Here is a 15,937-nt window from a genome sequence, read left to right as displayed (position 1 = left end):
CGTAAAACGAGTTCCAGGGGGAGCACTTTAGGATAGATTTTTAACCAGTTGGAAAAAAAATATTGCAGAGAATATGAATCAATAATGCATGCAATATAAGAAGTTAAAATGAAATAACTATTGCTATTCATTTATTTAATAATAAAATTGTAACATTTAAATGAAATTCTGATATTTATGGACTTAAAGTTATGAAATACCTGCCATCTGCAACACAGGTGACAATGCTTTGATCAATCGATGCAAGGCACAATATTTGTTCGAAATGACATGTTGTGCACATCCACTGATCATCGTGTTGCAGAACAAGATACGTAGCCTGCAATCATGAAATCACAGGTGATAGCCAACCCAATAATTCAAATAAATTACCGTGTATAAGAGGTATTAATGAGGTGAAATTTCAAACATGATACAATACCTCTTTTAGTCATTTTATCATACAGCTGCATGACCGAGCATATAGGGTTTGCAAAATTCAATATCATAAGTTATTGCTGCCCCTCCCCCTCTAATGAAGCGGTCAAGATCAACATAAGTTATGGAATAGTCAATATCATTTATATCAAACTAATATTTGGTGGGTACACATTTTGAGGAAACAATGATATTAACAGACTTATAGTTATAAAATTCCTACCATCTGCAGAAGGCATGATATATGTTTTAAGTGACAATCTGCCCAGGCATGGTATTAAAAGGGCATCCTGCCAATATGTGCACATTTACTGATCATCGTGATGTGGAACACGACATATAACCTGCAATCATCAAATCACAGTTGATAGCCAAGCCAATAACTTAAATAAATTACAAAGTATATGAGATATAGATGAGGTAGTAAAAAATTTCAAACACAATACAATATCTCTTTTAGGCATTTTATCGAATAGCTGTCTGCCCCAGCATAAAGTGTTCACATAATTCAAATAAATTACAAACTATTTGACTCTAAAATTTCAGAGTGCCAGAAGTTCAATTGTTAAAAGAGGAAAATAATTAAATTTAACATACCTCCATGTTTTGAAATTCCAGTAGAACGTTTAGCAATTCAGAAGCTAGTCTCTGCTGCAACACTGCAAGAATTAGCCTGGGTTAGGATTTGAATTATTAAAATTGTATTGTTCATATACAAACATAGAGGATTTTGTTGTATTCTGCTTTTGATGTCAACAATGTAATGAGAAATATTATGAAACCAAATAATGTTGTACCTGGAAGGGAGGAGTAACTATCATGAGTAAATATTGCTCTTTGTTTTTCAATTTTTTTATTGCTGCTCCTCCTCCAACTCATAGACAGGCCTATAATCAATCAAAACGCAAGGGACGTTGGCTATCTTGGACCACTCTCTCCCGCCTTTCTTGCAGTGTTGTTTCAGCAATGGACACCCGTAAATATCAAGTCGCAGAAGCGAGGGAGGTAGGCCCTTCTCTGGGAGGATTGCGAGTTTAGGGCAATATCCGATGTACAATTGTTCAAGAGCAGAGAGATTTTGAAAGCCCAAAGAAGATAGAATTACTATATTTGGAATGCTCTGAATCCTTAGCCGGGTAAGAGAGGAAGGAAGTGTCATCGTCAGCTTCCCATCTTGCTCATCTGGAAACGACTGCCAATCTGGAATTCCACCACCAATACCGAGTGATGTAAGAGAGGTTAGTCTGTGCAATCCCCACACAGTTACTTGCTTACAGATATTCTCCCCGCCAAATGAGAGTGATGTTAGACTGGTGGGGTAACCCTCTTCTGGAAAGTATATGACGCTTGGACAATCGACGATAAAGAGAAAATTGAGGTTCGGCATGCAGTTGGGCCAAGCCTCCAGTTTCTCACAGCCTCGGATCCAAAGCTCTCTCAAGCTGGTGGGGAATAACCCTCCATCTGGGAAGGAAACAAAACTAGGGCAGCTCCATATCTCGATCCTATTGAGGTGGCAGAGTTTGTGTAGGCCCACCGGTAAGGATTTCAACTCTGCACACCTTTTGATTTGAAGATATTCAAGAGACGCATTGTTGGGTAAGTTGTTCGCTATTGACTCCATCTTTGGACAGTCCCCTACAGAAAGGTATTTAAGAGCTGTAGGTAACTCGTTTTTTGATGATAAGGATGTGAGCTCTATGCATGACCAAATCTCAAGGCGTTTAAGCGTGGTAGGTAGGTCGCCACTTGATGATAAGCATTTTAGAGATGGACAGTGCCGAATAGACAAGTCCTCAAGAAGAGAAGAAGAATTAGAAGAAGCCTCTCCCTCATCTGCCAAAAACTGCAAATTCTCACAATCACTTATATTTAGCGTTTTCAAATTTTGAGGCAACTGACCTCTTGAAATCAACGTCAAAGAATTACATCTCCAAATGCTTGCCTTTTCCAAACATGTACAATTAGAGATTGACAAGGATTTCAAACCACTACAACCCTCAATATTTAGTGTCCTTAAAGTAGATGTCAAGCTGATGTTGACAAGGCTTGAGCAATCTCTTATATTCAGCGTTATAAGGGATATGAATTCATCCTGCCACAAAGATGTTAGCTCCTTACAATTATCTATCGTAAGATTTTCTACCTTAGCTAACCCATGCATGAACTCCTCGGTCAAGCTTTTCACATATGGAATAGAAAGAATAGTTGATTTTGGAAAGCATAACTCATCTGTACTTCTGCTCACCACCCCTTTACATCCCTTAATTTCTAATGTATGAAGATTTGGGAAGTTTGGAATTGAAACGTCCAATTGCTCACATCCATTAACAGAAATTTTTTCCAGTAATGGAACATGGTGAGGCAATTTTCCTTGCAATTTAGGGCATTGAAAAATAGAAAGCTCACGCAAACAAGGGAATTCTTCGTACTCAACTTTGCATGGAATCCAATCTTTCCATTCTTGCATATCCTCAAAGCAAAGTGACTCTAAAGATGGAAAAGGTTTTGGGCAATCTTTCCCATAAAACTCAAGACCAACGGTTTGCACTGCAGACAATCCTACAAGGACAAGGTCTCTCAACAATGGTAATTGTCCAATTGCAGGTAAAGATGTACATTTTCTGCACCTCTCAATCCTTAGGAGCACCATATTAGAAAATGATGGATGTCCAAACCAAGTTGGGAATTTTGCACCAACATAGCCATCAATTGAAATTTCTTTCACCGTTGTTGAAGGTTGTAGCATGTCAAGAATATCTAGACTAGCTCTTTGATCAAGCTCGGACTCCCATTTCATCACTAATACATTTAAATTCTTCTTACCAAGTATGTTGGCCCTTCTTGCATCCTCGACATCAAGCACGTTCTCCAAATGTGAAATGCAAAGTGTTCCCTTAAGAGACTCCAAGTTCATCAAGTCTCCTATCTTTGACGCAGTATCTTTCCCCACAACAAAATTAGACAATGTTTGTAGGTTTTTTAATTCTTTTATTCCCATTGGCATCTCTTTGATTAAATGAGCCCCTTCAATATCAAGATGCCGAAGATTGGCTAGATTCCCAATTTTCTCCGGTAACTTTGTGAGACAGTAACAATATTTCAATATCAATGTTTGCAAATTGTATAAAGAACTTGTTGATTCTGGTAAACTTCTAATCAAAGTTCCAGAAAGGTTGAGGTATCTTAGATGTTTCAAATCACCGATTGAACTTGGTAACTCAAAAACTTGATATCCAGATAAAGATAATACCCTTAAACATCTAAACTGTGGCAACAGACAACTAAAAACATAATTTGTTAAGTAGCTCCGGTCATTTGTTGGTAGCGGTAGGAAGGTCCGTAAACGCATATCTTTTGTCAAGCCTTTAAATTTTGTGATGCCATCATATACACATTGAGCGTAGGAGAAATGACGTACCTTTGTAGAAATCTTGGGTTGCATATTACCCCCTGATTTATCTTCCAACCAATAGCACAACTGTCCCGCTGCCCATTGAGCTAAATCATTGATTAAGTCGTGCATGACAAAGAGTGATTTATTCCTACTTGATTGTTGAAAAAGTGATCGCTTATATAAATCACGAAAATACTCAACACCAAGATCTTCCATTGGCTTATGCTTTTCTAATTCTTGAACCAAACCTTCCGCCATCCATAACAAGACTAGTTCTTGTTCCTCAAATTCATAATTTTTTGGAAATAGTGAACAATAAGCAAAACATCTCTTTAAATGTGAAGGGAGATATAGATAGCTCAATCTAAGGGTTGGTAGAACATCACTATTTTCTTCTGACATATCCCATATCTTGTTATTGAGCACATTTTTCCACTCATCACAATGTATAGTACGTAATAGGCCTCCAAGAGCTTTTGCTGCCAAAGGCAATCCCTGACACCTTTCCAAAATTTTAGGACTAAATTCTTGAAGCTCTGGATATGCACTAAAATCGGTTGTCCCCAATGTATTTTGGATAAATACAATCAAGCAAGCATCATCTGACAGCTCTTTCAACTTGTAAGCTTGAGTAGTGCCCATTGTTGATGAAACACGGTCGTTACGAGTTGTGATGATTATCTTACTTCCTGGAGCCCCAAATTCAAATGGACAACGCAGTCTAGTCCAATCATTATAGTTTTCATTCCATACATCATCCAAAACGAGTAAGAACTTTTTGCCTGATAATTTCCCCTTCAATTTGACTTGAAGTAAATCCAAATTATTATCATTGCACGATTCAGAAGTGACAGATTGTAGAATTTCTCTTGTCACCCTTACAATGTCAAAATCTTCAGCAACACAACCCCATGCTTTCACATCAAAATAATTGCTCACCTCATCATCATTGTAAACTAGTTGGGCAAGAGTTGTCTTACCCATTCCCCCCATACCAAGTATGGGAATCACAGAAAGTTGAGCATTACTCAATTCACCGCTCAACAACTTGCAAATAGCCTTTTTATCTTCTTTTCTGCCATGAGTATGAGCTTCATTCACTAAAGAAGTGGTGGGCACCCTTGGTCTTGTTGCTTCAGTTCTTCCCAGGCCTGCAGTTTCTCTCAATTCCAGATTATTCTTCTGTGTCACAATTTCTTGCAACCTTGTATCGATTTCTTTAATCTTGGACCGCATCAACGTACCAAAAGATCGATTCGAACCAACCCAAGCATCATAGATCTTCAGAAACTTACTTTTGGGTTCTGGGTTCAACTCACGCCCCAAAGCTTCAGTAGCAAACTCGTCCAAGATGTCGTCCACATCATAGGCCAAGTCTTCCAGCTCACCCAACCAGATCTTCACGAGCTTGTTTGTCATCTGCTTCTCTTCAGCGTCATCCAGAACTGCGTGGATCTTCATCAACGTTGTCCTCCACCTCTTGAGGTCAGCATCAACTTTCTCTTGCTGAAAGAACTTCAGCAAATCATCGGAAGTTAGCTTCTCAAACAGCTTCCCAAAGAAAGCGGATAAAGCAGCATCTCCAATTACAGACATGGTTCGCTTGTGGGAAAGAAGGAAACACTGAAAATGAAATGAAGTAACCAAAGTGACACTTCTGATCAGAAAATTGAGTTCGGAGAGAAGACTGAAAGAGGTTTACTTTGTTCTGGGAAAGTTAAAGAAATCTGCAAAGTGTTTTCTTAGGTCTTGTAGTGAGAGACTTTTCCACAGAAGAATTGGTGGCAAAGATTAGATATTTGATGAGATTAGGAAGGAAACGGAGGATGAGAAAAAAGACGAAAAAAAAAATTCTGCTTCGTATAGTGGTGGTTTGAGGACCATATTGGTTATTTTAAAAAGCGTTAGACCTGCTTCGTATTACTCTAAACTTCAGGGGTAGTTTTTCAAATTTACCCTCAAATATATCACAATAGCTGTAGTGTGAGTGTCAGAAGAATATTAAATTGAGAAATTAGATGGTTACTAGTTGTTATTATTGGGATAAAAAAGTAATCTTAGTGTTAGGTTCAAATTTAAACCAATAAAAACTAACCATCTGTGATTTGTTATAAAAATATTATGGACGCTGCATCTCTCAATTAAATTTATTAATAATTTTATTAAACTGGACTGACCACAGTTAAAAACAAAAACTCTTATGAAAATATCATGATATTTTATTATAAAGTTAACACCATAATTTCACAATAATTTTAGAATGAAGTTTATTTAGCAAATTATTATTAGTTCTTATTTAGAATTATTACTAATATCACTTTTTTTTTTAATCTATAGTTAACAACTTGTCACATAGTTTTTTTAAAAAAAAATAGTTGCGTAAATTTTATTGTGAAAATATTGTACCCTTATCTACCATTAATAACTTGTCACATAATTTTTTATAAAAAAAAACAATTACATAGATTTTATTATAAAAATATTGTATCCATAACTTGCATTATGGCAAAAAAAATGTTTGAAAATAGCCATTACTTTACAATATTTTCACAACAAATCATAGTGGTAAGTTATTTTTCATTCTAATTTAATTCACCACTTAAATTACGTTTTTACCCACTCATAACAATCAATAATAACCGGCAATTTAGAATTTGTTACGAAAATATTGTGGAAATGTTGTGGAAAAAAAAAAAGATAAAAAAGATAAGTATCAATAATTGTCAATTTAGGAAGTGCCAAAACGGATCCATTCTATGAACGCAAGATATATGTAATTTTAAGAAAAGATGATGAGAATTGGATAGACATACGTGTACTGCTGTTAAACTGTTTTTTATTTACTCAGTTTTAGATGAAAAATCCTAAGTCCTAACATGTAGGGAGTATGGGCGTAGTATATGTTATACTACATACGTAGGCTTTTACATTGCTTTTGGTGGGATCTACATTAAAAAAAACAACTACAATTATATTGGGTCACAACAAATTAAAAAAAATAAAATTCACAATAGCTGTAAACATGAAAAGAAAATTACATATATTAATAAAATATTAAACTAGAACTAAAAACAAAGCCTCCTAAAGAAAATGTTTTGATATTTTGTTGCGTAAAAAAAGTGCAATTCTTTTTAGGGATATGTCAGAAGAAAACTTTTACATGGCAATAATAGTGGGAGGCCCCTCTTTTTCTAGAGTCTTTTGGGTAAATATTGGTAAAAATGAAGTTTTTTGGGGGTTATAGTCACTGTTTGAAGTTATTTGGGAAAATGAGGAGAGAGAGTGAATTTCGGCAACAGTATTGCCGAAATTCGAAGAAAAGTATGAGAGAGAAAATCCAAACTGAGGAGAGAGAAATTTTGAGAATTTCGGCAACAGTGTTGCCGAAATTCCTTCTGCCCAAACCTTGCCCGCTTCACTGAGTGCCCATGCGGTGAGTGCCAAAAGGAAAAAATAAAAAAGGTTTGTGGCAATCTCATTGCCGAAAATGGAGGGAAAAGAAAAAAAAAAAAAAAAAAAGAGAATTACAGCAATGGGATTGCCGAAATAGGGGGGAAAGAAAAAGAAAAAGAAAAAGAAAAAAAAGTGGCCATGTAGTGCCGAAATAGGAAAAAAAAAAGGAAAATTGGCAATGGGGTTGCCGAAATAGGGGGGAAAAGGAAAAAAAAAAAAAAAAAAAATTGGCAATGGGGTTGCCGAAATAGGGGGAAAGAAAAAAAAAAAAAAAAATTGGCAATGGGGTTGCCGAAATAGGGGGGAAAGGAAAAAGAAAAAAAAAAAAAAAAAAAGGAAAATTGGCAATGGGGTTGCCGAAATAGGGGGGAAAGAAGAAAAAAAAAAAAAAAAAAAAAAAGGAAAATTGGCAATGGGGTTGCCGAAATAGGGGAGAAAAAAAAAAAAAAAAAAGGTGGCTATGTAGTGCCACATTTGTTTTTTTTTCTTTCCCCCTATTTCGGCAATCCCATTGTCACATTTCCTCTTTTTTCTTTTTTTTTTTCCTATTTTGGCACTACATGGCCACTTTTTTTTTTCCCCCCTATTTCGGCAACCCATTGCGAATTTTCCTTTTTTTTTTCCTATTTCGGCACTACATGGCCACTTTTTTTTTTTTCTTTTTCTTTTTCTTTCCCCCCTATTTCGGCAATCCCATTGCTGTAATTCTCTCCTTTTTTTTTTTTTTTTTTTTTTCTTTTCCCTCCATTTTCGGCAATGGGATTGCCACAAACCTTTTTTATTTTTTCCTTTTGGCACTCACGCGCATGGGCACTCAGTGAAGCGGGCAGGGTTTGGGCAGAAGGAATTTCGGCAACACTGTTGCCGAAATTCTCAAAATTTCTCTCTCCTCAGTTTGGATTTTCTCTCTCATACTTTTCTTCGAATTTCGGCAACACTGTTGCCGAAATTCACTCTCTCTCCTCATTTTCCCAAATAACTTCGAACAGTGACTATAACCCCAAAAAACTTCATTTTTACCAATATTTACCCAAAAGACTCTCTTTTTCTATCTCTTCCAAATGTTTTTGCCAATTTTACGTCTTTTATTTGGTAATAATAAAATAATATGTTTTATTTAATAATTTACAATATTTACGTGTCTTTTTTATCTCTCCCTAGTACCTTAGCTAGTTAGTTATATTAGTCCTTAATTATTATTATTTTTTCTTTTGTTTTTAATACTAAAACCATGGGTATACAAAAATACATGAAGAAGGAAGAAATTTGTGGTGTAAGCTCAGGTAATTAACAAGAGATTAATAAGATAATAGTAAAAATAAATTAATATAATCTTTTGAATAACAGTAAAAAAAAATGAATGACAAGAGGTAAAAAACTTTTCATACACAATAACTATAATTCACTTTTATGAAAATATTTTCAATATACATTTCTCTTTATTAAATAATTGAAAAGTTAGTGGAGGGTAAGAACTTACCTAGATATTCAATTGTAAAAGACCCTCGACAATAATGGGCAAGTTTGGTGTGGATGATGTGCAAGATGCTCCATGCATCTTCATATCAAATTGAAGTTATGACTCATGACTCAAGTAATGAGTGAACAAATAGCTTCCACAAAGGTAAGGTTCCATTCTATTATTTCCATACAAACTTTGAAACGACTTTTACACGTAGGGTCATTCCTATCTTTGTTGCTTTCTCACTTAAATATCAATGAAAAATACAACTTGTGGTCCCAACCTCCAACACGTTTAATTAAATGGCTAGTATGGTCATACCTAGGGACATAACTAGCTTTGCCCTCCCTAAATTTTTTTAAAAAAATATTATTATATATATGTGTACTAATTTTAGCAATTTTGTTCTATAAAATTACATTTTTTTTTTCCTTTAAACAATATCATTAATTCTTTTAAGAGTAATGTTATCATTACAAACTTTTTTACAATATTTTTACAAACTGTTTTGGTAGTTTATTGGTTGGTACATGGACCTACCATTTACATAATTTTTTTACTTACTAGTAACCACTTATTACATCAACAATTTATAAAAAAAGTTTGTAGCGCTAGTATTTTTCTTATTTTAGTGACTATAGAAAATTTATAGATCTAAAAATTAATACAAAATATACAAGCCCTAAAAAAATAGCTCAACAACAAAAATTTACTAATAGTAAAACTTATGAAAAAATAAAGCTCAATTAACCAATTTTATTTAAAATAAACAACCCTATCATTTAAAAAATTATAAACAAAAATAATTTTGTTCTTACTAACAAAAAAAAAAAAAAATTCTCAACAACTAAGGGTCCGTTTGGATAGAACTTATTTTGCTGAAACTGAAAACTGAAAACACTGTAGCAAAATAATTTTTAAATATGTGAATAATACTGTGGAACCCCTTTTAATGAAAAAGTTATTAAAAAATGAATTTTATAGGTTCATAAACAGTACACAGCATACTGTTTACTATTGAATTGGTCCATTATTATAGCTACTGTATATGCACCGTGCATAAACATTAGCCTTTGCCTCTTAAAATGCATGCCAAAAAAAAAAAAAAAAACGCAACAGAGGAAACGTAGACGGTGATCATACCGCGTCTCAAAGCTTCGGCTCCGTACTGGTCATACCGCGTAAGAAAAATTTATAAATTTCTTCGTCAAGCCCAGGTCAACAATGTCAGGAAACAGTAGCTCAAATTTAGAGCACCAGGTGATTGACTGATTGTCATTCTTTTCTTATATTATAATTATTATTAAATAAATCAATAAGAAAGAGAGCTTTGATGGGCCTAGTCACTATTCTTTTTTAGTCCTAAAAAACTATCTGCCTCACAAAATCAGCCCATCTGAGTCTGACTTATAAAAGTAGCCCATGACAAGATTATTGTGAGCAATGAAATTTTACATTCTGATGTAGAAAAAGAAAACCAAAAATCAAAAAAAAAAAATTCAGCATTAGCTTTACATCTTCAATGATTGGCTGTAAGGCTCAATTGATATCTGATGAGCTCTTATGTATAGTCTGTAGACCGACCTGGAAAATAGTTATATACATGAGGAAATTTAGCTCAGTGGCTAAAAACATCTTAAACTAGTGGTGCATGAGATTTCTTCTAAAGGATTAAGTTTAAGTTTGACTATTCTCTCTTTCTATGGTTGTTGCACCTAAAATTGTTCCATCAAAGTGACACTCCTAATCAGAAAATTGAGTTCGGAGTGAAGACTGACAGAAGTTTACTTTGTTCTGTGAAAGTTGAAGAGATGCAAGTGTTTTCTTTGGTCTTGCAGTGAGAGACTTTCTCACAGAAGAATTGGAAAAGGAAAATAAAAAATAAAAAATAAAAGGAAAAGAGAAGATATTTGATAAGATTGGGAAGAAACAGGTGGATGAGAAAAAAAGACAAGAAAAAAATTGGAAAGAAAAGGAAGACCAAAAAGAGAGAGGAGGTTTTGGTGGGATTTTTTTTTTTTTAAATTACAATTATATTAGGTCACAACAAATTAAAAAAAAAATTCACGAGGTGTGAAGGTCATAAGAAAATTAAATAAATTAATAAAATATTAAACTAGACTACCCACAACTAAAAACAAAGTCTCTTGTAAAAATACTAGTGCGTAGAATTATTGGTATTTTTTATTAATAATATTGACTTTTAAAACGGTTGTTGAGGGGTATGGTGTGTCTTTTTATTACGTCTGGGGCCCACTGACTCTCGTCGAATAGTATTGTGACACATGTAATGTCTTGCTGTCAGATAAGTACTGATCTTTTGAACAATTTTCGTGTTGTCGCGTTCGTCAACTTGCCCACTACCTGCAACTGCAAGGCCACTTTTAAATTCCTTTCTTGACTTTTGCTTTTTGGGAGTCTTGGGAGGTGATTTCTGCGAAGTTTCTGGCTTTTCCTTTCAATCACTTTTTGCTATTCCCTCCTTTTTCTTATTGCAATGTTGTGATTTAGTCCCTTTAGTTTGTTGTAATTAGTTAATGCCCATGAATGATGAAACCGACACGATTGAATGTTTGTTCACAACTACCACTCCATTCTCACCAACCAAACAAAATTTCTGTCCATTTATTAGTATTTGGTAGTTGAGTACCACTCCACTCTACCAACCAAACAAAATAGGTGTCTATTTAGTTTCGGTAGCTTATTTGATTGAGTGTTTTTATACTCTAATAAATATTTGATTGAGGGTTTTTCACACCAGGAAGAAGTAGCTTTAAAAAAAAAAAAAGTATAGCTCTATTTTCATACCAAAATTTTGTAGGAATGTGCATGGATTGATGGATAAAGTTAGATTGAATTTGAGAGTTTTTTGGACCTAACCTAAATTTATTGGGTTAAGAAATTTCTAACCCATTACGTATGTAGCAACAAACCAAATTCAACTTGTACAAGTGGGATCGGTTTAGTTTGGGTTAGAGGGTTGTCTTGCATGTTTCATAACTTATAAAAAAAAATGTACCTTTATTAATTTTTTAAAAAAATAATTAAAATTCACATAATATCCTTCATTATGTTAATAAAAAAAATGGCTAGATGGTATGTTAACGAATTGGTATACTACGAAAACGATATTTCATGAGTTCAAGGACTTGAGAACGGAACAAAAGATGAGAAGACTCAATCGTTTTCAGGAAAGAGATTTAGCTATATTGAATAAACAATTATTTCATTTACAAACATATCTGGGCGGGATCAAATATAATATATATGACAAAATTACCCAATATTGTAATAATCATTGATCAACAAGAAGAATATAATAAAGCTGACCAATTAGATTATGAATTTAGCAAAATTATATTTGAATGGTGGCTTTATTAATAAAGTGAATTATGAATTCCCTCCCACAATTAGATTGTAAATTATAACCACTAAAATAGTACTTTAATGGATCTACATGAAAATCAATAACTTATCATTTTAGTAAATCATAACAATAATTTTTTTTAAGTTATAAAAAGATTTATGTTTGTAAACATTATTGAATTACTCCATCAATTTTTTTGCTGGAGATCCAAATGGTTTCATCAATAAATATCTTTATTTCTAAACTACATATTCGTATGCTTCAATCGTGGACAAAGATAAAATTAAAAAGAGATCCAAATGGTTTCATTGAAGTAATGAATTTCTTTGTGACGAGTTCACTTCAACAACTTGCCCCTACCCGCCGGTCATTTTCACTTTCTTTGTTTTTTCCATAACTTTCATTTTTTTCGAGGTGGACCTTTGCAAAGTTAGTAACTTTTCCTCAACTAATTTGCTTTTGCCTCCCTTGTCTTATGCAATAGTGTGTTTTTCTCCCATGAAGTTTTGTGATAATAAAGTAAGTACCATACATAGAATCGGCACCTTCGACTTCGTCTTATTGTTGGCACGTTAACCAAAGTGGCTCAACAAATAACTAGAGCTTTTTATGAAAACTAGTAAGGGTAGCATGTATAAGACACGTGCTTGTCATGAAAAAATACTGTAGTAATTAAGGTCAATTTTAGATTTTATTTGTATTACAAAATAAAGATATAAATTATTTGATTTTTAAAGTATATAGAGATTTACATTAATCAAAAAAGATATTAATTTCAAGAATTTTGATAATTATGTTGTAAAAAGTTAATCTCATTCGTTTAAGAATTTTGATCAACCACAAAGTTAGATTAGCTATTTAACATATAAATATTTATTTAACTATAATAGCTTTTTAGTACCCACTTGCTAAAGACAATATATCTATTTTCTAAAAACTTCTAAAAATGATAACGAATATCATCATCTTCCAACAATAAACAACTGAATTTTGCTAATAAATTTAAAATAAAAAATAAAAAAATAACAAAAGGCATGTGTCATTGAATTTTTCATTAGATAAATTATAAGTTTTGAAAATTTAAACCTAGAAAATTAACATTCTTTAGATAACAAATAAAACACCTAATATCATCATTCTAACTTTCTAAGAATTTTTATCATTTAAAACTTAAAATACGTAAAGAAAATTTTTAGGATGTTAAAATTTAGCAGGAGTAATTTAGACATTATACAATAAAATATTTTATGAATCATAAGCTTTCATTAGGGTTTAACTAAGAGAATGACAATATGACATATTTGCTCTTTTCCAAAATATTAAGGGAAAAATTGCTTGATTTTGAAGTTTAAGGAAGAATTGTAAACTACCCCAAATATAAAGGATGAAAAATGTTTTTTTCCTAAGGTTTTTTTTTTTTTTTGGGTGTGTGTGTCTGCAAAACTATGTGTTTTTACTTAAAATAGTGTGTAAAGAAAAAAATATACAAAAAGTCAACCCAAGAAAATTGTATGTGGAATAGTGAATTTTGGCTCAACAAAATTAATTAAACCAATAAAAAATTTCTAAAAACACAATAGAATGAAGCAACATTTTCACAATACTTTTATAATTTTGTTACATTTTATTTTAACTTGTAAAGAATTGACAACTCAGAAATTTTGAAAATATTGTAACAACATCAAGATTTCTTAACATTTTTTACACAAAAAAATGTTATGTCCATGACATTTTTACAACAAATTATAAGTAGTAGGTTACTACAAGTTGTTATTGGTGGGCAAAAAATAGTTTTATTGGTAAGTTTAAATTAGAACCAATAACAATTTACCATATTTGATTTGTTATGAAAGTGTTGTGAAAATTATTATGGACAAACCAAAAATAATATAGCAAATATACTACAACTTTATGCATTCACATAAAAAAAAAAAAAAGGCCAGCAAAACAGTGAAAGTTAAACAAACCAAAACTACTGTAGCAAAATTATTGTAACTTTTCTCATTCACTCTTTTTATAATATATATATATATATATATATAGAAATATATATTGCACTTACAATGTAAATTTATATTGTAAACACATAAAAATTGGTAAATGTTGTACACATTTGCAAAATTCGTACAATTTTTTTTTTTGCAAATGTATATAATATTTGCTACTTTTTATGTGTATACAATGTAAGTTTACATTACAAGTAGAAAGTAAACGTATAAAGATCATTTAAAAGAAAAAGAAAAAGAAAAAAAAAAAAAAACTCAAACCAAGTTGGTGAACTTGAGGGGAAAAAAAGGGAGAAAAATGCAAGTCACTAAACCAAAAATACTGTTCATAACACTATTCATGGGCCTATTTGCTCTTTTTATATATAGAAAAAAAGAGCACAAATCGATGATTGAAAAAAAAAAAACTAAAAAAAAAAAACGATGAATAGTACATATTGAACAAACCAAACGTACTGTAGTTTTTATACATTCACCCAACAAGTGTCACAACATTTTCACAAAACATTTATTTTCAGTTGTGGTTGGTCACAGTTTCATATTTTATTATTTTATTTTGACTTATAAGAAATTGACATATCAATAATTGTGAAATTTATTGCGTCAATATAACAATATATATGCAGGTTCTTATAAATATTTAAAAGAAAAAAAAAGTACAAACGAAAGATTGAAAAAAAAAAAACATTGTAGCTACCGTGCCACTTGAACAAACCAAAGTGGCATTGTAACAACTATTCAAAACTTGGGAAAAAAAAATGGCTCACTACACCAAAAGGGGCACTGTAGAGGCATTGCCTCTTTTTATATAGTTAGTAGAAAAAAGAGCACAAATTGATGACTAAAAAAAAGTACATATTGAACAAACCAAAGGTATTGTACCTTTTACACCTTCACCTAACAAGTGTCACAACATTTTCATAAAACATTTATTTTCAGTTGTGGTTGGTCACAGTTTCATATTTTATTATTTTATTTTGACTTATAAGAAATTGACACCTCAATAATTGTGAAATTTGTTGTGTTAGTATAACAATATATATAAAACAAAAAAAAAGTACAAACCGAAGACTAAGAAAAAAAAAACTGTAGCTACTGTAGCTACAGCGCCACTTGGGATTGTAACTACTGTTCAAAACTTTAAAAAAAAAAAGAAAAAAAAAAAAGAAGAAGACAAAGTGGCTCAATAAACCAAAATGGCACTGTAAAGGCATTGCCTCTTTTTATATAGTTAATAGATTATGATATTTTATTGCGTTTTTAGACTTATTAAATTAGTGCTATTTTTCTTTAAAAACAAAAAAGATTGTGCAATTGACACAATGTTTTCACAATAATTTCATAATAAAGTTTACGTAGCAAGTTGTTATTAGTTTTTATTTAGACTTTACTACTAACATCACTTTTTTTTTTAATCTACCATTAACAACTTATCACATAAAAAAAAAAAAGTTACATAGATTTATTTTCACAATAATTTCATAATAAAGTTTACGTAGCAAGTTGTTATTAGTTTTTATTTAGACTTTACTACTAACATCACTTTTTTTTTTAATCTACCATTAACAACTTATCACATAAAAAAAAAAAGTTACATAGATTTTATTTTCACAATAATTTCATAATAAAGTTTATGTAGCAAGTTGTTATTAGTTTTTATTTGGACTTTACTACTAACATCACTTTTTTTTTTTATCTACCATTAACAACTTATCACATAAAAAAACAAAAAAAAAACAGTTACATAGATTTTATTGTGACTATTTTTGTAAAAATATTGTACCCATAACCTGCTACATTTACAACATTTTCACAACAAATTATAGTGATAAGTT

The 15,937-nt window shown here is 31.9% G+C and overlaps 1 protein-coding gene across 2 annotated transcripts in view; it reads right to left on the bottom strand.

Moving 5' to 3' along the window:
• Window positions 1–5,610, bottom strand: part of LOC142615031 (putative disease resistance RPP13-like protein 1) — a 44,620-nt gene extending 39,010 nt beyond the window's left edge. The window contains exons 1-5 of one of the 2 annotated variants that reach the window (XM_075787701.1): window positions 1,215–5,610; window positions 1,015–1,076; window positions 641–761; window positions 422–511; window positions 201–319 (exon numbers count right to left, since the gene is read on the bottom strand). In XM_075787701.1, coding sequence (XP_075643816.1) covers window positions 1,271–5,410 — 4,140 coding nt within the window. In that variant the 5' untranslated portion in view covers window positions 5,411–5,610 and the 3' untranslated portion in view covers window positions 201–319; window positions 422–511; window positions 641–761; window positions 1,015–1,076; window positions 1,215–1,270. The remainder of the gene's footprint in view (window positions 1–200; window positions 320–421; window positions 512–640; window positions 762–1,014; window positions 1,077–1,214) is intronic. The other variant, XM_075787703.1, reaches the window with a different exon arrangement.
• Between the last annotated feature and the right edge of the window lie 10,327 nt (window positions 5,611–15,937).

The sequence above is a fragment of the Castanea sativa genome, chromosome 11 (assembly GCF_040712315.1).
Source record: "Castanea sativa cultivar Marrone di Chiusa Pesio chromosome 11, ASM4071231v1".
NCBI classification, from domain to species: domain Eukaryota; kingdom Viridiplantae; phylum Streptophyta; class Magnoliopsida; order Fagales; family Fagaceae; genus Castanea; species Castanea sativa.
Note: the sequence above shows the minus strand (reverse complement) of the source record. Positions and strands in the feature narration are given on the sequence as shown.